This window comes from Coffea eugenioides, chromosome 3 (genome assembly GCF_003713205.1).
Source record: "Coffea eugenioides isolate CCC68of chromosome 3, Ceug_1.0, whole genome shotgun sequence".
In the NCBI taxonomy this organism is placed as follows: Eukaryota; Viridiplantae; Streptophyta; class Magnoliopsida; order Gentianales; family Rubiaceae; genus Coffea; species Coffea eugenioides.
The window spans coordinates 7839480-7864783 of NC_040037.1; the positions used below are offsets into that span (position 1 = coordinate 7839480).

The 25304-nt window shown below is 34.4% G+C and overlaps 5 protein-coding genes across 7 annotated transcripts; 2 read left to right on the plus strand and 3 right to left on the minus strand.

The window, feature by feature from the left end:
* The first annotated feature begins 794 nt into the window (after positions 1-794).
* LOC113767096 (protein SULFUR DEFICIENCY-INDUCED 1-like) lies at positions 795-4654 on the plus strand. The gene is made up of 4 exons (XM_027311268.1): positions 795-1168; positions 2682-2894; positions 3330-3485; positions 4000-4654. Exons 1-4 carry the CDS (start codon positions 1076-1078, stop codon positions 4405-4407), a joined length of 870 nt encoding a protein of 289 aa, XP_027167069.1. The 5' UTR covers positions 795-1075; the 3' UTR covers positions 4408-4654.
* Positions 4655-5398: 744 nt separating this feature from the next.
* LOC113765544 lies at positions 5399-7161 on the minus strand. Its single transcript, XM_027309761.1, has one exon. The coding sequence runs from the start codon at positions 6415-6417 to the stop codon at positions 5542-5544; it is 876 nt and encodes a 291-aa protein (XP_027165562.1). The 5' UTR covers positions 6418-7161; the 3' UTR covers positions 5399-5541.
* Positions 7162-12244: 5083 nt separating this feature from the next.
* Positions 12245-15503, plus strand: LOC113765920 (cation/H(+) antiporter 15-like). Its single transcript, XM_027310160.1, has 3 exons — positions 12245-12469; positions 13129-14115; positions 14205-15503. The coding sequence occupies exons 1-3, from the start codon at positions 12245-12247 to the stop codon at positions 15501-15503; spliced, it is 2511 nt and encodes an 836-aa protein (XP_027165961.1).
* A 1382-nt stretch (positions 15504-16885) lies between these two features.
* Positions 16886-21263, minus strand: LOC113765744 (probable N-acetylglucosaminyl-phosphatidylinositol de-N-acetylase). 3 transcript variants are annotated; one of them, XM_027309987.1, is made up of 11 exons: positions 21132-21263; positions 20394-20550; positions 20210-20273; positions 19730-19800; positions 19156-19220; positions 18868-18912; positions 18687-18767; positions 18436-18503; positions 18297-18342; positions 17174-17334; positions 16886-16983 (listed from the first exon to the last, which is right to left on the minus strand). In XM_027309987.1, the coding sequence occupies exons 2-11, from the start codon at positions 20506-20508 to the stop codon at positions 16914-16916; spliced, it is 786 nt and encodes a 261-aa protein (XP_027165788.1). In that variant the 5' UTR covers positions 20509-20550; positions 21132-21263; the 3' UTR covers positions 16886-16913. The 3 variants fall into 3 exon arrangements, with proteins under 3 accessions (XP_027165788.1, XP_027165787.1, XP_027165789.1); XM_027309986.1 differs by having other exon boundaries at positions 20394-20593; XM_027309988.1 differs by lacking the exons at positions 19730-19800; positions 20394-20550; positions 21132-21263 and having other exon boundaries at positions 20210-20267.
* Positions 21264-22693: 1430 nt separating this feature from the next.
* Positions 22694-24851, minus strand: LOC113765921 (putative vesicle-associated membrane protein 726). Its single transcript, XM_027310161.1, has 5 exons — positions 24650-24851; positions 23542-23683; positions 23177-23297; positions 23002-23064; positions 22694-22840 (listed from the first exon to the last, which is right to left on the minus strand). Exons 1-5 carry the CDS (start codon positions 24837-24839, stop codon positions 22694-22696), a joined length of 663 nt encoding a protein of 220 aa, XP_027165962.1. The 5' UTR covers positions 24840-24851.
* Between the last annotated feature and the right edge of the window lie 453 nt (positions 24852-25304).

A 25304-nucleotide genomic window follows, 5' to 3' on the forward strand; every position in this document is an offset into this window, starting at 1 on the left:
ATTGGATTCTAATGACTAATAGATCACTTGAAATAAATGTTTTTAGGATTTTTATAAGGGGTGCTTATTGAGGAGTCGTTAATATACATAAAATTCATCTAATCTACCATGTATATATACATACTAACAATTATTATCCTCCATTACATTTATATATTTTTCCTATTTAATCTTGAAAACCTCTCTTATATTTATTTAATAATCCTAATTAATCTTACATTTTAAAAAATATGATATCAAAATATATTTTAATGAGTGTGTAATGGGCATCCGTTAGAAAGACCATATTATTATTCAAAAAATATATTTTAAGGGTTTTTTCTAACAGGGCATAGGCACCCATTAATATACCTAAACTTTATCCAACATATTATGTGTATACACATATTAACAATTATTACCTCTCTTGCATTTACACATTTTTCCGAATTAATCTTAGCTTTCCAAAAATTCTAACATCTGAAGTATACTATACCTTAATGAGTGCCCATTGTATGCCCGTTGGATAGATAGACCTTATTTTTAATTATTTTTTTATTTCATATATATCATATTAAAAAAATTATATACTAAATAATTAATTCCAAAGAGTTTTTCCAAATAACCTTTGAATTCAAATAAACTCATGATGTTTTGGGGAGAAATTCCGTAGGTGTTTAATCCAATTTTCCCAGTATGGATTATTACCCAAATTCACGCAATAGACCAGATCGGGAAATTTATTATATGAACCTTAAAAGGGAAGAAAACGTAAATATAAAAACACACTCGTTGAGATCACAAACGTGGCGACTACAGGTGTCAAACATGAATACTGAAGCACAACAACCTTGAACCTAACTGTTTTCCCGTCCACATTCATCTTCATCCCAACTTGATCCTGTTACGCATTTAATCAACTTTCTCTTTCCTCTTCCCATTGGGCATTTGGCAGCAGACTTCAGCTTTCCTCCTCCTCTCTTGCTTCATTCCTGGGAAATCCCAGAAGCCCATTTCATTAATGACTCGGAAAACTTGAGATAGGAATCAGTTCTAGGATTGTTCTTGATCAGAAGTTTCCTTAAAATACACAAACATGTATGGTACGAAGAAGAAACAGGAGTCTTTCCACGTCGTTCATAAGCTTCCTCCTGGTGATAGTCCTTATGTCAGAGCAAAATATTTTCAAGTATGTGTTTTTCTTTCTCCTTTCCTTTTTCTTTTTGATTTTTATGCAGTAGATACTGTATAGATACTCGTGAAGATTTATGAGAGCTATGTTTCTTGATGCATGATATTTATGAGATATTATATTCATGGGCTTTTATTTAGTTATTTTGTCCTTAAAATGATTATTTTACTTTATTTATTTTCTTGTATGCTCTAAGTGTAATTTTTGTTGTTTTTCTTTGGTAAGTGTTTTGGAGGTCTTTAAGTATGATTAAAATGACTTAACTTTCCCAAATCATGAGTTAATACTTAGTATCTAATTTGGATGTGTTCTAACTGCACAATACTTAGGTCCATTTATTTTGTATTTTTGTTTAAGTTTGACGAAGAGCAAAAACCTTAACCATTAATCTATATTCAATGATCAACTATTTCTCTGGGAATCATATATTTTTGTTTAATATGTTATCTAGTTGATCCTTGTTACGATAGCATTTGTTTTGCGCTGGTGATTCGATTAATTAGCAAATGCTGTTCATATGGTTCTTTGCACGTTTTTAAATTTACTGGGAACTGTTTCTCTAGTTAAAAGGGTTGGTTCTGTTGATGATGTCCTCTTAAGTTTTGTATCAAGTACTAAATCTTCTTAGTGTTAGAAAAAGGTTATTTCTTTCCTGAGGCATCAAGATAGAGTCCTGAGACCTTTTTAATGACTAGGTCCTCACACTAATGGATGTAGAACTTCTGTGCTTTGGTCTTGTTGACAATGGTGCTAATTATACTAATTTCTATGTGCAGTTGATTTTGTTAACATACCCTTAGTCCTGTATTTGATTACTCCATTCTCAGACTCAACCTGGCACATGGTTAGTTGGTCTCATCTACAAGTTTGGAAACAAAAATTCTCCTTTTTCAAGGCTTGTCACCTTGTCTACTCCTAGTGGCCCAATGAAGAAAGCACATGGACTATCTGATGTTGCTGTCTCTTTAGGAGTTCTGATCAACATATTTTTCTTCTTTTTGGGTTTTAATTTGTGCAAGTTGCAGGAGGATTAAGTTGGGATTTTACTTTATATCAGTGCTTCTGGATACTTCTTTTTGCAATCCATTTTTCTGCTTTTATTTTATTTTATAGAAATTTTGTGGCCCTAATCTTTTGGACAAGCCTTTGCAGTATTCAGCAAAATGGTTCAGTTATACCTGCATTTGTTCTCCAATGTGCATTCGTTTAGATTTCTAGGACATATTGAATGTGACGACTCATGCCTGCATTATTAAGTTTCTGTACCACCATTTCTCACAAAAGATAAATGTTAAGCAAAGCTGCTAAACATCCTCCTTTATGGGGTTTAGGTCTTGTCTTTACAGCATGCTTAAATAGTAGAAAATACTCAGGAGCCTGGTTCTCTCTGTCTGAGGATGGAAAAGTGCATATGTACCCTGTTTGCTACATGCATAGACTTTGTTATATTACATATCCATCTGGTATTTGTTGATCAATTATTCATGTTTGTTTTCTATCTAACAAACAGCTAATTGAGAAGGATCCAGAAACTGCAATTGTTTTCTTCTGGAAAGCAATAAATGCCGGAGATAGAGTAGACAGTGCACTGAAAGACATGGCAGTGGTTATGAAACAGCAAGATAGAGCTGAAGAAGCTATTGAGGCTATAAGATCCTTCAGGGATAGATGCTCTAAGCAAGCCCAGGAATCACTTGACAATGTCCTTATCGATTTATACAAGGTTTGACAACTTGGAAGATAGATTTAAAATTTCTTTTCCTCTTAGCATATTTCACTTAGAAATCTGCTGCCAATTGTGGATCTCTCTCTTAATCTTAAATATATTTTTTAGTTAATTGGTGAAGCCAGGGAACTAAATGTAAAAAGCTCCCCTGGGGAGTGGTTGGGACTTGATGTTATAAGGGTAGTATTAGATAATTGGACGTCACATTATGCTTTAGACTAATTATGGCTTGTTTAAGAAGATGACATCCTATATATGTTTCCATGAGATTTGAGATTGTACAAGAATGTTAACTAATAGATAAGTTGGAACAAAATGTTCTGTTATTTCTTTTCCTCATGGTACTTGTAAGCTCCTTTCCTTTTTTTTTCCTTTGTCTGATCTTTATGTTCTACTGTCATGTTGTCAACATAATTTGGGTGGATTTGGCAGAAATGTGGAATGTTGGATGAGCAAATTGAACTGCTGAAGCAGAAGTTACGGATGATATATCAAGGAGAAGCATTCAATGGAAAACCTACCAAGACAGCTCGCTCCCATGGTAGGAAGTTCCAGGTTACCATTAGGCAGGAAACCTCAAGGATACTGGTAAGGATTATGACATTACATATGTTCAGTTTATCTCATAATCCAACTTAATTAACTACCTTTTGGGAGGCTTCCAATGCTCTAGTTTTCATTAATCCACTTCCATTTAATCTAGTTGTACCACTGTTAGTTCATTCTTGTATCTCAGACACAGACATATTCCACGAAAGAACAAAAAAAAAAAAGAGCTTGGAGATGAAAGATCACAAACTTCGAATAACCAGAACTAAATCTTAATTACAGCTTACTGCCCATATGATCATCCAATTTTGTCATTTTTTATCCAAAAATTTATGGAAGTTGGATATGTCTACCAATAACTATGGTAAAATCTACCTTTTGCTTTGGTTATCAATCACTATGATAAAACACCTTTTTTTTTTTTTTGGTGTTTGGGTGGGGGGGGCTAACCACTGCAATAGACCTCTTCTATTTTGTTCATGGGCTTAAACTCAATCAATTCAAGCTACTTAGTCAGCTTGGCTAATGCTAGCTCCCAATGGTAAATTTGCAGGGAAATTTGGGTTGGGCATACATGCAACAAAGCAACTATGCTGCTGCAGAGATTGTTTATTGCAAAGCCCAGCAGATAGACCCTGATGCCAATAAGGCTTGCAATTTGTGTCTATGCCTAATTAAGCAAGGTCGATATGCGGAAGCAAGGCCTGTTCTTGAAGACGTGTTTGAAGGTAAGCTTTCTGGTTCAGATGAACCCAAGTCGAGGAATCGTGCTGAGCAACTGCTGAAGGAGTTAGAGCTTTGTGAATCAGAAGGACTTGCTCCACCTGTTTCTGGACCTAGTATAGAAGATGCATTTGCTAAAGGTCTTGATCAATTAATGAACCAGTGGACACCATTTAGGTCAAGAAGACTTCCCATTTTTGAAGAAATTTCACCTTTCAGAGATCAATTGGCCTGTTGATCCTTCTGCTTTTACTACATTTTTTCTTTCTTTTTTTTTCGGTTGGGGTTGATTTTGTACGTAGTTGATGATCATAGATATAGTGAAAGTAATTAAGAATAGTCAAATTCTGGGCTTTCTTGACCCTGTGAGCCATATCAAAAGTTTTGTGCCGCTTGAACACATATTCAAGCACGTTGTGCCATTTAGATACTACAGTTTCTGCTGGTGGTAATGAGAGAATATAGTTTTACCATCTTGAGAAATTTGTCCATTCATTTTTTTTTTATTTTTTGTAAACATTTGTCACAAATCATTTAATATTTTCGAGCTTTTAGCAGAGGAGATATACCACATTTAAACACATGAATGATCTTCTGGGAACATTGTCTTTTAAATTATGACAAGAATTATCTCTCAGGCAACATTGTCTATTTTGTCTCATGTTTTCTCCTCCTTACTGATTACTTGTTACTCTTTTAAGCAACAATGAGGTGCTCATGTGACATTCAAAGTAAACAGGAAAACAGGAGGTAGCACATTATTGACTAGCTATAGATTTAAACTTTTTTTTTTCAAGAGAAAAAGAGGCTTAATAAGTGATAAGATATTTGTTTCTATCTAATATATGAATATTTAATGTATTGGCTTCTATCTAAAATACAAGAAATTTATAGCTCTGTCACATTTTGTTTTTATACAAGTAATCCCAAAAAATTATTAAAATGCATACTGTTTTCTCCATATGGAAAAAAAATGCTTCTTCTATATATTTGTGAAAGCCAGACTTTACCATGTAAAATGTTAAAGTTTCTGCACCAAATGTCCATATTTACAAGTCTTGCCTCCCAACTCCCAAGGGTTAATTCTTCACATTTCATCATATAACATTCATTTTTACTTGGAAATCCAACATGTTACTCAAGTTTCTTAGCAAGTAATTAGTACCTTGACAGGGAAAGCAATTAAAAGATATCCAATGGAAAGAGAACAATATACAGCAACAGCAGTGTTATATTTATGAATTTGAATGCCAAAAGATACCAGCACAAATTAATATATGCCACAAAATCCATAAGGATCAAAAACTTTCAATACTGATCAACAAGGAGTTACAGATGTAAAATACTACCATGATAAAGGATTCAGTGTTACTTAGGCCTCAATCTCAAACCTTGAGCACTTGATTGAACCCATGGACAGGTCGATCTCAATCAAGTTTTCTTCCTCATTCATGTCATTGATTTCTGCAAAGAGCTGCTTGATGCTATGCTGATGAAACATTTTTGTTTCTGTGGAGAAATCTTGAAACTTTTGCTGCCAAGAAAACTTGGGATATTCTTCTTTTGGTCCAACATAATGGCCACTAGGAAGAGCTATCTCAATCAAGCTTTCTTCATCAGAAATGGAATCATCTGAACATTCTGGGCTTTGGCTTGGTAAGTTACCTGAGTATGACCAGTCAATATCTGAATCTTGATCACTTGAAAATGACTGACCATCAATACTTTCACTTTCTGAATACAAATCAGGATGAATCTGATGAGCTGCACCACCTCCCTGATTTTGAACTGCCTTTTCTTGAAAAGTATTACTCTCATCAGCTTTTGCCTTCTGCTCTTCTGATACTTTGATAAAATGAGGGAAACATTGCTGCTGCTCTGTGTTGCTGATTCCAACAACTTCTTTCCCTGATTCATTGTCAACCTCATCAAATTCTGGTGAATCTTGCTGGTGCTGACTAGCTTCTTTCACTGGTTTATTGTCAACTCCTTCAGACTCAGATTCTGGTGAATCTTGCCGCTGCAGAATAGGGTGACTAATACTGCTCTGACTAAGAACTTCTACTGTTTGCACCGTTTCTTCTTGATATTCTCGCTTTGCATATGCGAAGAGAATTGTGGATATAATCAACACTAAAGATGTGATAAAAATGGATAAAACCCCACAACCAGAAAAGGCTGAAAATGTAATAAGAACAAAAACCCCTGGTAGTATTGATTTTTGCAGGATGCAACTAGAAGAAGCCATGTCAGTTGTTTTCAGATATGGAATTATAGATCAAAACCTGGAGCTTTACAGCATTTTTACAAAAAATGGAAAAAATGGATCGATAGAAAAGAACAAAAAAAGAAAGCCAACTTTTAGGCTAAGCTGTAACCTGCTACACAAGTACCAGGAGCAAGTTGATAAAGATGAAGAACTGGTTTACCAAGAAAGGAACATGAACATGTTATTAAAGGAGCAAATTCTGGTTTTTAACCCTTTATAATATTGGGACACTTGCCAGTGTTCAGACTAGTCAAATTGCTTGGCAGTTTCTCCCCAGCTTGCTTCCCCTTCACAGACTGATCACTTTTCCCGAGCTTGTACTGTTCCTAAAAGACTGGGATTTTATTTTCTCGATACTAATCAGGTGGTTTTCCTCTGCAACTGATTCTCTTGATAATGCCAAAATCTGGTCTTCCTGTATCAATTTTATGAACTCAACACTTGGAAATGAGAGAAGCCATGTGAAGTCTCTGAGCTCAACACATGGCACTTTCTATCAGATCAGTAAAAGCCTCCCCACAATACAACAAAACCAAACAAGCAAATCCCATTAAAAAAATTACATTAGTAGTCAGTATTCCTCCATAAAAAGTAGTATTCTGAGACTTCAGAAGTTGCCAGTTTTAAATCCAGCTTCAAGATCCTGAAGATCAAGGAGTATGAAGAAAGCACTACCACCATTGATATTGCTATAGTTGCTTGTACTCATTTCTCTGTGTTACCTATTTCATCATGCCACTCAAGATTAATTAAAAAAAAAAAGAGCTATTGGAAACTTTTGAGGGGACTACACTTAACAAAAGCATGCCAAAAAAGTTCTAACTTTTCCCCCCAAGTGGAGCCTTTCATCATGCCCCTAGACTCTTTTGACTTTTCGATTTAGCTTAATGAGGTTCAATAATAGCGGATTTAGGTAAAAGTAAGCAGGTTAATTTGGATTGTCAAATCTCTTCAATGAAAAAGAAAAAACTACATTTTAGATAATAGTCCTTTAACCATCGTAGTAAAGCTCACTAGAACCTTTGCTATTATTTAATTCATGCTAAAATAAGTTTTTTTTTTTTTGGTTTTTTAAAATATATTTTAAGAGGGATTTGAACCTAAAGTGTTAAATCCTGTGGTTTGAACATTAACTATTACACCAAAACTTATTAATGAAAAGGAGTAAATTCACATTGCATCCTCAAACTTGTGTCACTTTTTATTTTACACCCAAAATTTAATTTTGGACAATTTGCACCCTTAACTCACAATTTTGTCCCATTTAAATCCAATCAATAACGACATTGGCAAAATTAACAGAAATAGAGAATCATACAAATTAATGACAATGTGTTGAAAGTGATCAAAATGAGCTAAGGAATCACAACTGAATCAAAATAATATATTAGCATTAATTTGTATCATCTTTTATTAGATAATTTTGCTAGCAATATTAATTATTAAATGTGACAAACTTTTGACCAGTTTGTTTTAGTTGCAATCATTTTGCTTATTTCGACCACTTTCAACACATTGTCATTGATACGTATGATCCTCTATCCCGTTAATTTGACTACCATTGTTATTGATTGGACTTAAATAGAACAAGTTTGAAAGTTTAGGGTACAAAGAATCTAAAATTATGAATTTAGGATAAAAAAGTGTTCAAAATTGAAGTTTATGATACAAACTAAGAAAGTGATACAAGTTCAAAGTGTAAAATAAAGTTAGTCCAGTAAAAACTAAAAAGTCATCACCAAGAAATTCATGTAAATGTCATAAACAACCAAGCGTTGTAATGATGATGATACAAGTTCAAAGATATAAAATAAAGTTAGTCCCAACAAAAAGTCATTACCAAGAAATTCAAGTAAATGTCATAAACAACCAAAGGTTGTAATGATGATAGGGGGATTGGAACAAAATCTTTTCTCACCTAAACCAGCAATAATTCTCAACAAGAAATGGCCAAAGGGATCACAGGCTCTTGACCTCGACACAAAAAGAGGAAAAGACAATCAAGATAACTCTTCTTTTGTGGAGCGTCCTATTAGAGGAAAATGTATGGTAAAGTTAGGGAAGATGATTTTTTTTTTTTTTTTTTTTTTTGTCGACACAGGGGTGTTCGGGTCAATCCTTACGGGGCCCGACTAATCCCCTGCGACCCGGGCCCGGCGCCCCAACCCGACCCAAGCACGATAAGTGCGCGGAGGAATCCAGCAGAGCATAGACTCGATCTTGGGACCAAGTGATCACCCGTAGGAGGTGCTACCGCTGGACCATTCACCAGTTAGGGAAGATGAATGGATAAACCTTTTCTAAGGTATGTGATGGAACTCCTGATGCTTCAAGGGATTATAGCGTTGATGCTGAATTTGAAGTGAAGGACAGTCCAAGAGACTATATTTATTTTTTGCTTCAAGAGTCATGAAAGAGAGCTTAAATGGACGCTTATTCTAATTTGCATAACTGTCTTTGGCAGTACTTAATCTGACTCATGATACGTTTTTAAGTCACGTACATGGATTAGTGTGATTATTATTTTGTTTTATGCTTTTTAAGAGAGGGATGTGATCCTCTTTGTGCTGTTCAGATTTGTTTATTCAATTAATAAAGATTCAGTTTGTGCAACTAATACCTGCACTAAGGTTGAAGTCCTGGGAATTAGAGGTTCTAAGTTTAAATCTCTCTGCCCCTTCCTTGTTTTTTAAGTCTCGCCCTTGGAAATATATATATATATATATATATTAAAAAAGCTCTAAGGGAAAATTGCAGCATAAATACACATATATAGAAGAATGGTACACTTATAATAATGATATTCTGATGTTGAGTGGTAGCTAACATGAAGAGAAAATTACAAAATTATTTAGTAGTTGAATATATAGTTGAAAATTATTTAATGTTAAAAAAAAACTTATGAAATAGGAAGTATTTATAGTTTTGGGATTTTTTTGTTGTAGGTTAAGTGGTTTTTTTTTTTTTTGGGGTAATGAAAAGTTAAGTAGTTGGAATCCAATACAATGAGCCCAATTATCCAAGCATACAATTATTTTCCTCACCACATTTTTTTTTGGGATGAAGTATTTATTATGATTTATACAACTCAAAACCAAAAGAAAAAAATTTCTTAAAAGGTTAATCACCAACACAAAAAGATATTTCTTCTAGTTTTGGGCTTTAGATCACAATCAAACTGTGAAGGAGTATTTTATAATAATATGACTTTGTCGAAACAAATATTTTGATTTTAGTCCTGTCACTCACACTCCTTCCTTTTGAACCACCAAACCCATCCCCCTTCCAATTTTAGGAAAAATAAAGTAGTCTAATTTTAAAACCAATGCACATATATAAAACCAACTTAAAAAAATATAATATTAGAAATAGCATCCCAATATAAAAGCTAAATTTATGCTACTTTTTTATTAGAAAAAATAGAGTAGTATAAATTTAGTTTTATATTGGGATGCTATTTCTAATATTATATTTTTTAAGTTGACGATTCTTATTTGCTGATTCAATAAAATTTTTTTCCTTTGCCTATTGAAAAAAAATCCAATTTCTAGCTTATCAACTTGAGTTAAACGAAAGACAATATACTGTTTTCTTGGTTGTTTTAAGGTTAATATTATCTCTTATTTCCAGCTTCTGTAGCTATTTTAATTGTTTCTTTTTCTTTCTTTAATCGTGGCTTAAATTAGTTTCCCTCATCTTTGGGAAAGAAACATAATCGTTTCTAATTAACATGCAACATTTTGATAAGCTTTAGATAATCTATGATGAACCAAGTATAATGTTACAAAATCGATTCAATCCATCAATCCTCCATCTTAATTAAGTGGCTTTCCTTTTACGTAAATTTACTGCAATATTTTCTGGTTTGTTATTTTTTCATATTGTATGTTGTATATTGGTTGGTGTACCCCTTTTAATTAAGAGTAAATCTTATATACACTACTGATAGTGTATACATCATCACCGTTAGATATATGATATACGTGCAAAAATTGAATTTTAAATTCAAATTTTGTATAATTATCATATATCCAATGCAGTGCAGAAAAGATTAATCTATTAATTAATATGCACCTTACTCTTTTCTTTTTTTTTCTTTCCCAATGATTTCCATGCAATTTTAAAAGTATAGGTTGGTTCTTTGATGAGATACGTAATTCCATAATGGACTCACTTTCAAAAATTAAATCTTGCTAAAACAAAAACAAGGCAGTTTTGTGACTTTTGTCTTTTGAGAGCAAAAAGTGATAACAGGGGGTGCTACCAAAAAAAAAAAAAACAGATGTAATGATCTTGTGCGCACAATAACAAATAACGATTCTGTTTTAAAACTTTATCAAATCCACCCTGTAATATCTGGATTAATTTTGAAGCTGCAGATTTCAGCAAGGATGTAATTTTTAGGCATTAATAATTAGGGCTAATTTCATAAACCTCCCATGATATATCTGACAATTTTATTGAGCTCCCTTGAGGTTTCAAAAATTACACCTACTTCTCTTGATTTGATAGTTTTAGTAATCAAACTTTAAACTTGGTCAAAAGTTTAAATGAATACCCAAAAATATCCTCACCTTACCAAGTTCAATGTTTGCCAGATTAGTCAACATTTATATATTTCAATGCAACAACAAGATGTTATTTGTAACAAGTAATTTTGTTGGCTGGTTAATTGGTCACATGTTGTTCATGAAATGGCTTGGATTGGTATTGGTCTGGATACGGCAAAATCATTCTATTAGATCGAATAAGTACCTTCGATCTAATAAGTACCTTGTGTCAGAATTGAGAATTTTTATGGCTTGGATCTTCTAAAGCAATAATAATATATTTAGCACACATATAAGAAAAGATTCTTAAGTCTTCAATACCAAATTTGTTATTTGATAAGCAATTATGATGATAATTCTATTATTATGATAAAATATTTTTCAATACCAATTTTATTCATTCTAAATTGGAGAAGAAAGTGTTATTATAATGCTTTTAGAGTTGGTAGATTTTTGGATTGGGAAACTATCATTATTGTTTGATAGCAGTTTTGGGCATTTTTTTTTTTAGTTAGTGTTTTTTGAGTTGGTGTTGCTTTTAATACCAAAAAAAAAGATTGACAAATAAAATTAGATCACAATAAAATTTTTCAAAAAAAAAGTAACTAGTTTAACATTTAAGGTTTGTGTTTGTAGTTGCATAGTTTTATTGGCAAAAAGAATTAAAAAAAAAGGAGGAATACAAAGAGAAAATGAAAAGAAAAAATAATTATAAATCCCATTCTTTGTATATGCATATCCAACAAGAGAGCTTTGTTAAAATGTTAAGGCTAGTATTGTTATTTTAGGTAGACAAGGGAGGCAAGTGTAATTTTTAAAATCTCAAGGGAACCCAATGAAATTATTAGAAACCTCAGGGGAGGCTTCTGAAATTACCCCTAATAATTAATTAAGACAAGGAAGAAAAATAAGTGACAGAAAGAGGAAATAAAGGGGAAGTCAACTTGATTTCCCAATGACAACTCAACAGCCATGACATGCAAAATGTGTTATCTATCAAGAAGTTTGCCAGCAGGAAAACTTTGTTCCCCATATATGGCGGCCAACCGTAAAATTTGGCTAGGCCTCTTAATTAAAATCTGTTTCATCTCTGATTTTTATTCATTGACAATGTATAGAAAATGATATTTCCATTGTAGCAATAGCTGTGAACCAAAAGTCCAGGTTGTGGTTTAAGCCCTGGCAAGAAAGGCAAGGAGGGGACATATATACAGAAAGAGGTGGTTTGAGGAGGAGGAGGAGGAGCAAAAGCCATAATGACTAACGCCACGATAACTGTGGATTTTGATAAACTATATCAAGATGTTCAATGCTATTCTGATACAATATACAGGTTCAATGGCGTTTGGGATGGCCCTAATCCCTTGCTTCCAGTTGTTCCTCTCTTCCTTGTTCAATTAACAGTTGCTGTCCTGGCCACCCGCCTTCTCATTATTGCCTTTAGACCCTTTAACCAACCTCCCTTTGTAGCTGAAATCCTCGTAAGTTCAAGATTTTTGCAGCTCTTTCATGCATGTCTGTAGCTGAAGTCCATCTCCTTAAAGAAATATAAGAATAGGAAAATTATGTTCAGGACAAATTAGTGTATTCACCTCGACTGTTGGACCTCAATTTAGATGCATATCTTGGAGAATGCTTTGTTTTCCTTTTGTAGTTTAATGACCTCTTGGCCTTGATACGATTTCTGAAGGAAAATGTCTTCCTGATTTTTTAGCATGAAGATAGTTGGTTGGCGCGATTCTCTGCGAGAATTTGAGATTTACTGAAATTTAAGCTAAATCAATTATGGTTTCTTGTACCTCTCAAGCCATCTTTTATGTGCATACATGCTTGCATTATTCAGTTCACCTATATGGATATGAAGTCTTGCTCCAAATATGTTGATTTGGGTGTAAGAAATCTTACATGGAATATTGAAAATGAAATTCTTAACAATGGTCCTAATTTGTTGTGATGCCACAATTAAGAATACTAGATTGAGCTTAGTTTTATCTTAACGTAGTGTTTATATGATGAATACAGCACATATCAGTACTTCTTTCCCCTTGATCAAATTCAACTGCATTCAATGCATAAATTGAATCAAGCATACATTTGGCGTTACTAATCAGAAGGAGAAAATGATTTCTGCAATTTGCAGACTGGTATCATCTTGGGACCTTCTGTACTTGGGAAACTTTCATTCTTCTCAAATTTCTTATTTCCACCTTACTACCTTCCAGTGTTAGAGCCAATGGCGCATTACTCCTTGGTCTATTATGCATTACTGACGGGATTACAGATGGACATACGAGCAATGTACCGAACAGGAACCCAGGCTAAGCATATTGCCGTGGCTGGAATATTTATTCCAATGATCATTGGTTCCTCCTCATACTTCACTATAGAGGATCACGTAACGGCTGAATCACCAACAAAATTAGGTGCTTTTTTCTGGGGTTCTGCTCTAACAGTGACAGGATTTTCAGTGCTGTCTAAAGTTCTTGATAGGCAGAAAATCCTTCACACAGAGATTGGAAAAATAGCTGTCGCTTCAGCTTTACTCAGTGACCTGGCCTCATGGTTTTTTCTTGCGCTAGGACTTGCAATAACGGGGGATAAAACAACAAATTTGATCTGGATTGTGTTATCTACGTGCGCTGTCGTGTTGTTGTGTGGTTTCTATGTTCGTCCTGCTCTGAGTTGGATCGTTAAGAATACTCCAGAAGGCCAAGGGTATAGTGAATTCTACCTGTGTTCAGTAATAACAGGAGTTGGGCTCCTCGGAGTGATCACAGACGCATGTGGTACACATCCACTTATTGGTGCTTTAGTTTTTGGACTGATCATCCCTGATGAAGTTCTTGAATCTGTACTTGTTGATAGGCTTAAAGATGTTGTGAATGGAATATTTATGCCTGTTTTCTTTGTTGCCTGTGGGCTTAGAGCCGACCTGAATAAAGTTGAGGCAAGCTGGATTAAGGTGGCATTAATCATCATATTAGCCTCTTCTGCTAAAATTGTAAGCGCCCTTACGATCTCATTTTTACATGATTTACCAACCAAAGAGGCAGTGGCTGTTGGAGTACTCACTAACACTAAGAGCACCTTAGCTTTGGCAATTCTTGAGATTGGTCTCACCCAAAAGGTATTTTTTTCTGTCCCTCTCCCTGGATATGGATTTGAATTAGGTGTTGACTCAGAAACTTAGATATTTTCTTTATCTTAATTAAACAGGCTCTGACTCAGGAAAGTTTCTCAGTTATGGTTGTTGCCATTCTTGTGATGACAATGGTTGTCACGCCAGCAACAATGTTGTACCGTCCCACAAAGAATATGACGCCATATAAGAGGAGAACCATACAAAAAGCAAAATCAGATGAAGAACTCCGAATACTTGCTTGTATCTATGATGTACGAAATGTCCCTTCCATCATCAATCTCCTGGAAGTGTCCAATTCCACTCAAAAATCACCAATCACTGTTTTTGCTCTTCACCTAGTTGAACTCATCGGCCGTGCCTCTGCTATGCTGGTTGTCCACAGCGCAGGTGGATCAGGCCCCAGAAATCCAAGTTATTTAGAAGAAAGAACAGAACAAATCCTCGCTGCCTTCGAAAACTACAAGCTACAAAGTGAGGGTGTAGATACTCAGGTGATGACTGCAAGTTCAGCTTATGCGACAATGGATGAAGATATTTGCAGCATTGCCAAGGACAAGAGGGCAGCATTCATAATGCTCCCCTTTCACAAGCAACAAACCTTGGATGGAGACATGGAGGACATAAATCCCACTGCTCGAAATGTCAATGAGAGTGTGATGGAAAATGCACCATGTTCTGTGGGCATTCTTATTGACCGTGGTCTCACTGATTCACAAAACCGTGCAAGGAGCATTGCCATGCTGTTTTTTGGAGGTTCCGATGATAGGGAGGCATTAGCTTATGCATGGAGAATGGCTGAACATCCAGAGACCAGCCTAACAGTGGTAAGGTTCATTTCAGGTCAAGACACGGAGGAAGAAGAATGGGATCCCCTGGCTTTTGAAGATAGAGATCAAGTGACTATAGAAATCGACTCCAAAAGCCACGGACTTCTAGACGATGAATTCTTGAACAAATTTAAGATTGCTACAGTCAATGACAGCTCCATAAGCTTCTCTGAACTCATGCTGAACGATGAAGAAGAGACTGTTAATGCAATAAAAGACATGGATGGTGACAATCACGATCTATACATAGTCGGGAAAGGGAGAGGAGTAACATCGCCTCTGACAGTAGGCCTTGCTGATTGGTGTGACTGCCCTGAGCTAGGGCCTATTGGGGATCTTTTGGTCACATCAGAATTCAAATCTGTGTTTTCAGTGCTGGTGGTGCAGCAATATCATAAGCCATCTGTTCCTAGAGATGGTTCAGTGAGGTCTGCCGGCACAATTAGTCAGAGGAAGGACATGGAATTCAGGCCATCACTCTCGGAGACCGAAACATTTGAGCCATATGCAAGCTTTAGAAAGACTAATTTCTTAACCATGAACTAGTATTTTTCAGGATTTTTACCCAGTGACTTGGAAGATTGTTAGCAGTAGATCCAGAAAAGTGAACAACAAAAGGCAAGGTCATTTGCAAATCACAATATTACCATCTCACTAATTCTTGTATACTCAGGCTTGTACACCGCAATAGTGTTTTTTCTCATGATAGAACGACAATAAGAAGGCTCTATTCAAAAGTGCTTTCAGAAAAGTTGAATAGAAAGCCTTCTACGTTCAAAAGTGCTTGCAAGGTTATGGAAGAACTTTTACTGAAAGGTAATAAATTATTTTTGGGAAAAAAGGCCACCAACAGTTTTTCTTTTTTTTTTAATCCAAGAATAGAAGAACTTCCATCACAATACAAAATTTTTGATGCACCATAACAAAATTAATTATAATGCATTAAGAATTTTAGCTAGCAATCGTTATTTTTCTTCCCCTTCCTCTTACAATATAAATGTGTAAGTTGTCAGAGAGAACGTAATATAAATGTGAAATCGGATCAAGGCAAAAGAAAAAAAAAACAAGCAAAAATCTACTTTTACATGAATAATTGATTACTTTATATCAATGTTAATAAATTTACTAACCTAACAATTAATTTTACCATGCATGGACAAAAATATGGCACGAAGAGAAATTATAACTAAAATTAATTCGAGGAGAGTTAGATGTAAAAAATGAGTAAAACCTAAGTGACTATTAACCCATTAATTCTCTTCAATTAGGTTTGAAGCCAAAAAGAGAAAAAAAAAAAAAAAGAAAGAGGTTAATTGAAATAATGTGCTTTGTTAGTTTGTTGTGCGTGTGTGTGTGTGTCTATATATATATATATATATATATATATATATATATATACCCCTTGTCATTGCCCGATCCCAGAAAAATCCATCTTTTCTGTTATATCAATATCATATAGAACTTAAATTATTTTAGCAAAAAAAAAAAAAAAAGGAGAGAGAAAGAGATAAAAGATGATCAAGAAAAAAATACAAAAAATTCATATTTGGATACTTTACACAGTCAAACTTCAACAATTTGCTCTTAAATACTCATAAGAAGCTATAGGCAATAGGCATTACTCGAGCTTCATATTTTAGACCCAAAAAAGAAATAATAATAAGAACATGTTATTTTTTCCAAAAACTCTTCAGCAACCTCCCAAGAAGCACCCAAAAAACACCCTAATACACCCCATCAACCACCACCACCACCACTTTGACCACCGTCTCACCCTTCTCTTTCCACCATGGCCCCATCACTCCCACAATGATCTTCACTCCCTCCTCCCCTTTCCCACTTCCTTCACCACCCCCACCCCCGCTGCTGCCACCCCCATCTTATTCTCCGTTTTCCCCCCTCCTTTCCTTTCTCACCCCCCCAAAAAAAAAGCCAAAAAATGGTTGTAGGTATTGGCTAACGGTTCATCATCTTAAGAGTGTTTACGTAAGTGTAGCTTGAAAATGACACAAAAAGCTTCCGGAACCTGCATTGGCAATTAAGATGAGATAAATGAGAATGCACAAAAGATCATTGAAGTCAGTTAGATTATTCAAAGTAAATATATCCCCACCCCAAAACAACCTCTTTTTAGGAAAATCATGAAAGATCTTGCAAGGAAAAATATATTGATCCCTTCTCCTTCCAATTAGATGTGAAGATAGCAGCACGCATACCATATCCATTGGCTCCTATGTTGAGCCATTGCAGCATAGCTTTGAAAGGGATTTTCGTTCAGCAAAGACTGCAGTTCTCTGTTTAGACATTTCCTGGCTAATAAAATGGACAACCAAATATCAACTGGTCCACTGTATTTGCGCAATATGTTGTTACTGACCTGGGTATTATAAGAACAAAAGCCATGATTTAAGGTTGTAGAAGCTGTAAATGAAACATAAAATAAAACACACTGCCGCTTTCTCCGGAAAAATCCTAAATGGAAAATGAGAAACAGGAAGAGAAGGAATTTGTGACCAAACGTCTAATAACAGACAGAGGATCTTAGCTTTAGTTGTATGCATACAATGAGAGGTTGCTACAACACCCCAAATATGGATGGATTTTGACCCACTCATGCTCAAATGCACAAGAGACTAAGATCACCAGATTCCTGTTCAACCATGCGAGAATGAAAACAGCTAAATAGCTACTACTTCTATGTATGTTCATATGTTCCAAGTAACAAACAAAGACTTCCACACATAAAACAAATATGTAGATTCTGCTGCCCAGCCACTACCAGCATTTAGAACTAATCACAGACTAGTCCCAAATCTCATTCATCCCTAAGTCTCCCACTCTGTTTCCTGACTGCAGCTCCCAGAAGCTAAGCTTCAGTAACACAATAAAATCAGATGAAAATGTACATAATCTATCAAAATCGCACGTACAAATTGAGACCAAAGGTTAAATCCAATATCAACACAAAATCATAGCAGGGAATGGGGAGTGAAAGGGTGACTGTGCATGGGAAGAGTAATCTTGGAGGGCGAAAGGGCAGGGCTCAAGGACATTGTGGAAAATAATAAATACAAACACTTTACAATATGAGGTTTTCTGATGGAAGTTAAGAGAAGGAGCAAAATTTCTTCAATTTCAAAATTGCATGTCATAACCACATACTTAGCTGCAATACTAGGTCACTCTACCATGACAAACAAGGTCTTTGGTTCACTTCGCTCTTTTTGGTACAACTAAGTTGTAGTTGGAGGAGGTCATGAATAATCTAACAACCATGGAAGAAATAAAATTCACAATAACCAGTAACTCTATTATCACAAGATAGATATTGTAACTTACAAGTTCCCAGGCTTCAACTTGTTGGGAAGAATTTTGCAAGAGCTTTCTGCATAGCAAAACCAATATTCAGATTTCATAAATGCAAAATCAACAAATACATGCTCTTAATGACAGCACAAATAAGTCAAGATCTACTGACCGCACTCCCTGATGTACATCACAGTGATTACAATGACCAGAAACACCATAATTGTCAAAAGTTATTATCTGAGAATCCAAAAGGAGAGTGAGTTGAGTATAATCTCCAGATAACTTACAATTAACCATTCACATTGCCAGCTACAGTGAGGCACTCATAAGCATGACAACGGCCTCATGCCACATAATTTCACAAAGTAGGAAAAAGGCTAGAAGTAGAGAAGTTGGCCAATAAAATAGACAAAACCTTACCACATCAATGGCTTTAGAATCAACTTCCTCCTTAATAATAATTTCCAATAAATTACAGTTCCAGACCTTGTGAAAACCATCCTACATTCAAAAGCCATATTCTACTAAATTTTTGGCATAATGTGTCACAAGGAAAACAATAGGCCAGTATCAAATCTTGTACGATATTTCAGACAGGTACCTGCAAATCTGGGTGGTCCACAACCTTCACTCGCTGGGACGGCACCTGCATGAGTAAAAATAATTTCAATGACATGGAAGACCAAAGCCCAAGTAAAATATGAACCCCGGAACTGTTTATCTGGATAGTATGTAGAATATTAACGTTAATCAGGCGACAATAGAAATGTGATGTAGTAGTACAGTTCCATAAAAATGTGGATAGTATGGATGTAAAAGATCTGTGGTCTGAGCACCCAGCTGCATGTTGAATGGAAGTAATAAAATTTCCTATTCAACAACAAAATACCTTCAAGACAACAGATGCTAGGTACAGCTCTTCTTTCCTGATGCCCCCAATACCATCTGCATTACCTACAAAAGAGACAACTTTTGAAACTTTTATATTGGAAAAACCAAATGCTGATGACAGTGTTAAGATTGTTGAATTTTCAATGCCATCTTCTACAGAGGACTAGTTACCACTTCAAATGTTCCCAGACTAGAGCCAGTATAATTAGAAACATCGTATAATTAGATACATATACCCATTCCCCATTATGAGGAAGACAATCAGACACAGGAAATTAAAATTTTCTCTATCTGCAAGCTTCAACCTTTTGTACAGCAAAGCAAAATTGCCTGTTTCAGAAAACACGTTCAGGAAATCATTCGACACGTAGTGAGATTACATATCCATTCAAATCAGAACATTGTCTTTGCTAGGACACTCAGCTGTGTTTTTCATCAGATTCCAAGCCAGTTTAACCAACCTAACTGAAACATTAGCCATGGTAGAGGAGACAAAGGAAGTTTCTCTGCTTAATTAGGTGTCCTGCTTATATAAGCAGCTAGGAAGTTGCAAGTCTGTAGTAGTGCATTACCAGTTGACAAGCACAGTATATAAACATTATGCCCCCTTGAAGTCAGGTAATTGATTGTTGGTGAAAAGAACCTGCATAGATATCAAGTACGGTTACAAGCATATGGTAAAACCACAAACTTGTGACTCTTAACGTTTAAAAACAGAAAGGACATCATGTTATAAATCACACAAAGTTTCAAACTTTTGTTTTACTCTTGCACTATTACATTCCTTAGTTTAGGCAATGTTGCTGGCTTATGACCTAAATAAAATTTATACATGCGATCAAAGTCGGAAAATGTTCAGAATGTTCTATATTCTAAACTTAACCGATGTAACAATTCAACCATTATCAGGTATCCAATAAGCCATTTTCAGCAAAGCCAATGTGTTTTGCGAGGAATAGAACTCTATGAGCTAGAACACAACACAAGCTTCTAGTCCAATTAAATAATTGCAACAAAAAGTACACAATAAGAATTTTGTAACACAACCTTACATTGTCTCATCATCAGGGTGTGCAATAACCAACAAGACATTTTTCCTTGAAGGCAACCCAGCACCTAAAATTGCAAAATCCAAGAATAAAATTTACTCCTCAAAGACACAATAATTCATTGTCAGGGACAAAGTATTCATCTATGCTCAGAACAAACTTATTACCGATGAAATAGTGATCTTACTTGCATTATCATTCAGGAAGGTGGTCTTGGAATTTAAAGATGAACCCAAGTGTATTTTGCCCAAAGAAACCGCCCAGAGTAATACCAACAAGCCAACAATCACCAGCCACACCATCTAGCAATCCTCCCAAGACAATGCAATTTCACCGAAAGGAGACTGAAAATGCCCAAAATTTGCAGTAGGAAAAGAGGAGGTCATCCTAAATATTCAATCAAAATCAGCAATGCAGTTATCTGATGTTTTTCATCTTAAATATATATACAATCTGTAAAACCAAAAGATTACATAAAGCTAAAAAATCGTTTTGCTAACATTGGCTAGAAAAACTCCAAACAAGAAAAAACGCAAGTTTTTTTCTTTTATGAAAATCCATACACTTGAGTTGTTCTCTCTTTAGTTTCCTTTGGGCCCATTACATAATAAAGAACCCAAAAAAGAAAAAAAAATATTCAAAAATCATAGTACCAATAATATTCCACAACAATATACTAATTTATACCAATGTTGCTGAAATGGGCTTTCAATAATTCAAGCAAATTTCATGCTTACCTATGATTAAAATACTTGAAGGTACTAAATAGCAATGCAGAAAGAGTGTAATCAATGAAACATAAATAAGTAAAAAAAAAAAAAAGAAAAATTAAATTGATTTGATACCATTCCATTTTCTATACATATGACGATCAGTGATGGGAATTTTATTGAAATGGGTTGTCATAATTACGACGGGTTCTTACCTTAGACAGGCATTGGGAGTCGGAAAAATTGATTCTTTATCGTTGATGGACACCCGCCGGCGGTGAGTCCGGTGACCGAGCTAAGCTTGGTGATCTAGTTGCCGGAAGAAACGGGTTAACGGAATAGAGCGATTTCAAGGTTTGGGAGCTGAAGTCGTTGAGATCAAAACAACGTGATTTATTCGCTGGGATAAATTGCTTAAATAGTCCCTCTTACTTTAAGAAAATATATTTTGTTCCTCCCTCCCATCTGAGAAGTACTAATCCTCACCTTTGGAATAAAATTATTTAATTCCTTAACATAATTTAAACTGTACAACTTTTGGCCAAAATGCAAAATCCCACCTTCAGCTATATTTCTAACAATAAAAATGTCACACTGATATCAAGTCTACGTGGTTTATGCATATTTTTATTTAATTTTTATATTTTTTCTTGAATAAAAGAATGAATTACTCGATTGATTTCTGTAACTCTCGGGATATATATTATAACTTGAATATAGCCCTTTCATAATTTGTGCTCAAACATTTTCTTATATTCTCGAAAAAATCACATTCATTTTTTATGCCTTACATTGGTCAATCAAAAATTTAGGTCTATGGCATACATAGACCATACTCATTTGAATTTGAATCTTGTTTTGAGTCTTATTTTGAAAAAAGATATTTAAGGCCATGTCATACTTAAAGAATTGGAAGGTGAAAAATGAAATTAGAAAACTTCATCGTGTAGTGAAATTCTATCAACGTATGAGCTTTTTTTAATTTTTTTTTTAGTAGGAGAAGGTGGGATTTAAAAAACGGAAAGAAGACTGGGGATTTAAACATATGAGCCTTGAATAATACACACAAATATATTCCCTTGACTGATTGATTAGAGCAAAAAGAATAATGTATTTGTCAAATCATATTTATTAAAAAAAAACTTTAGTTCTTACACTATATAGGTATCACATTTTATATCGAAAAGCTGGACCATAATAAGAATGTATCCTTAAGAGCATGTGATTTGCAATTTACGAATTAATTTATGAGTAAATTTTATGTACATTTACTGTGTATACACTATCACAATTGGATATACAACATACATGTAAAATTTGAGTTTCAAATTCAAAATCGAATTATGTATCATGCATCTAATAGTAAAAATGTATACACTGTTGGTGTGTAGAAGATTAATCTTTAATTTATTAAACTTTGTCCGAAAAGTACTACTACTAAATAGTAAAATTACATGGATTCAAGATGTAAAATAAAAGGAATTAGGCAATCATCCAACTAGGATCCGAGATTGATATAAATGACATGTTAGATTAAGTGTGGTAAATGTTTTACAATAGGGTGTAGAGATTCTTCTGCACTTGCTTTCTAATGTTCCCTATACATTGTAACCAAGATTACAAAGCTCTTACCCCACCTCAAGGCAGGGAGAAAGAAAATTCTAACTGAGAATGCTACTAGCACCTGGAACATTTTTATATGTCTGAAACCAGCCAATTCTACGATGAACCACAAAAAGACCAAATCTGTGATCCATGGCAACAGATACTGCCTGAATCAAAAACATTTGAAACCAGGACATACAGACAGTATGATGATTAGAAGAATTGCTAGTATAATACCAGCCACAATCAACTTCATCTTCATATTCTGCACCCACATTTTTCTTTTCATCTTAGTACCTTGTTGCCTAAAATCTTGAGCCTGAAACATCAGACAAATTTTCTCATCATTTAAGAAAAAAGGAATTCAAACTAATTTAGGGGTGCAAATGCATAAGATATACAAGTACGTTAAATAGAATTACTTTCTTGGTTAGCTCTTAATGATAAGTTCAAACTAATACGTAAACTTCTTAAACTAACCTGCGATCGAAGGTTTTCGGTTTTATCGACTAATAACTCGATCTTTTCTCCACGATCAAGAACCTAAAACCAAGAAATTTAATGTGCATAAAGTGACAGAAAACTTGGTAATTGGAAGCAAAAAAAAAAAAAGGAAAAGCATGCAACAAATGAATGCTTATTTTAGCTTTCTTACCTTTTCAATGTTTTCCATCATCACTCCTTTCACTTCAGAAACTTGAGCTTTAATTTTTGCAAGCTTATTGATCTCTTCTGGATGATCAACACAATACTTCATGTGCTCTTTCAGTTTTGGCCTACCACAGAACAAGGAAATCTTTGGTAAAGCACTTAAATTAATCAAAAGAAAAAAAAATTTGTCTGATGTTTTAGTATTCTAAAAACTGATAGTTAAATCAGAGAATTGTATAAATGCAAGGAAGCTTAAAATGTCATTTCGTGTATTTATGTGGTAAAATTGTGTGCATGGTTGGAAAAAAAAAAAAAAAAACAAGATCCTTAAAAGAAGAACGAACTACAAATACTAGAAATGGGAATTACCCAAACTCTTTGTTTAAGCTCTTAGCACTGGCAGTTGATGCTTTTCCTCCACCGTATCTCTTGTGAAAGTCTTCCTTGATCCGCTCTAAGAAGGCGATGGGAAGTTGTCTGCCTGCAGCTTCAGCAGCAACAACGCAATAGGCTGCATTATCCAATATTTAGTTGCTTAGCACGTTCCTTATGATTAGTTATATGTAAATAAATGTGGTATGTAAATGAAAAATGATGCTGCTTAATCAAGAAAAATAAAATAGGAAAAAAGGTGAGCATTGTAAAAAGAAAAATAACAAGGGAAAAAAAATGAAATTGAGATTCTTGAGTTGCTGTTAATGAGTAGCTACAAGAAAAGTTAAAGAAATGATTTACTTTTTCATGCGAGAATGGATACATACATAATTATAGTATGGATACATACACGTATCCATACATACTTTTTCACGCGAGAATGGATACATACACGTGGAATAAATACTAATCATTTTACTTATAGTACTTTTTATAATATAATATATATGAGATAAAAAAATAATTGAAAAGATAAAAAATTATTAAAAAACGTATTTATGATGCAATCAGATAATTTTTTTTTATTTTTAACGTGTGTGTATATATATTAAAATTGGATGCAATATGCAATACTCGAAATGCATAAGCTCATAAATCTCGATATTGCATGTTCATTTCTTTTCATATTCAAAAATATATCCATGAACATAAAGATTTTGGAAATTTCAAAAGATTTTGTGCTTATATGCCTTCTAATTAAGTCATCTCATACTCCATTTTTGACATTTACATAGGAAGACATATAGCAGCACGGGGTAGCCATTCCTCGCAAGATTTTGGAAACATCTATCATGACTATTCATAGTTTGAACTAGAAAATTATGTAATAAAAATTTGCCACCCCAACAAATTTTCTTACAGCTAGAGTTGACCTCCTATACGTCTAATTTTCATCTTTAGCCCCTGCAATGTTCAAATTCTTCGTTCCTGATCACCAATGGCTATATAAACTACAAGAACAAAGGGAAAAAAAAAAAAGATGTACTAAAAACTGCAGCATGGATAATGAATGAATAAACGGGGTTGGCAAAATTTGGCTTACTGAATCCATTCTCAACGTGGTAATTGAATGTATGTCCATCACAATTGTAAGTGAATTTGTTGTTGGAAGCGGGCAGCTTTTGTAGGCATTGAGAGGCAATGGTGGTGAAATTGCCTGTAAACTCTGTGTATTCTGCTAATATTACAGTGCCTCGTGCCACAAAGCTGTAGATCAATGTTTGTTGTCCCATTTTTGTTTGATCAATTCTCTACTATTTGATCTTCATATGCAAGAAAAACCCTCAAATTTTCATCAATTGAAAGAAAAGGAAAGTGGTGAAATTTGGCAAGAAAATGCAAATGAAGGTTTGAGAAAGAGAGACAAAGGTGAAATGATTGGATCAGAGAGAAATGAGGGCTGAGAATATGAAGAGGGAGTCTTTTTCTTTGTTTTATCCTAGAATTGGGGAGAGCTAGCTTAAAGAAGTAAGATTGATGATGTCATAATTTAGTAACGTTTTATTTGGAAAGAAGATTTAATTGATCAGCACCCATCAAAGATGTTCCTATTTCTTCTTCTTCATATAGTATAGAGTAAACCTAAATTAAATTTGGTAAAACAAACTTGGCCATGGTAACTAAATTATATTTTAACAGAACGTAAGTAAATATTTTCCTTTTTTTCTTCGTCATAAAGGGAAAAAAAAAACTACTTT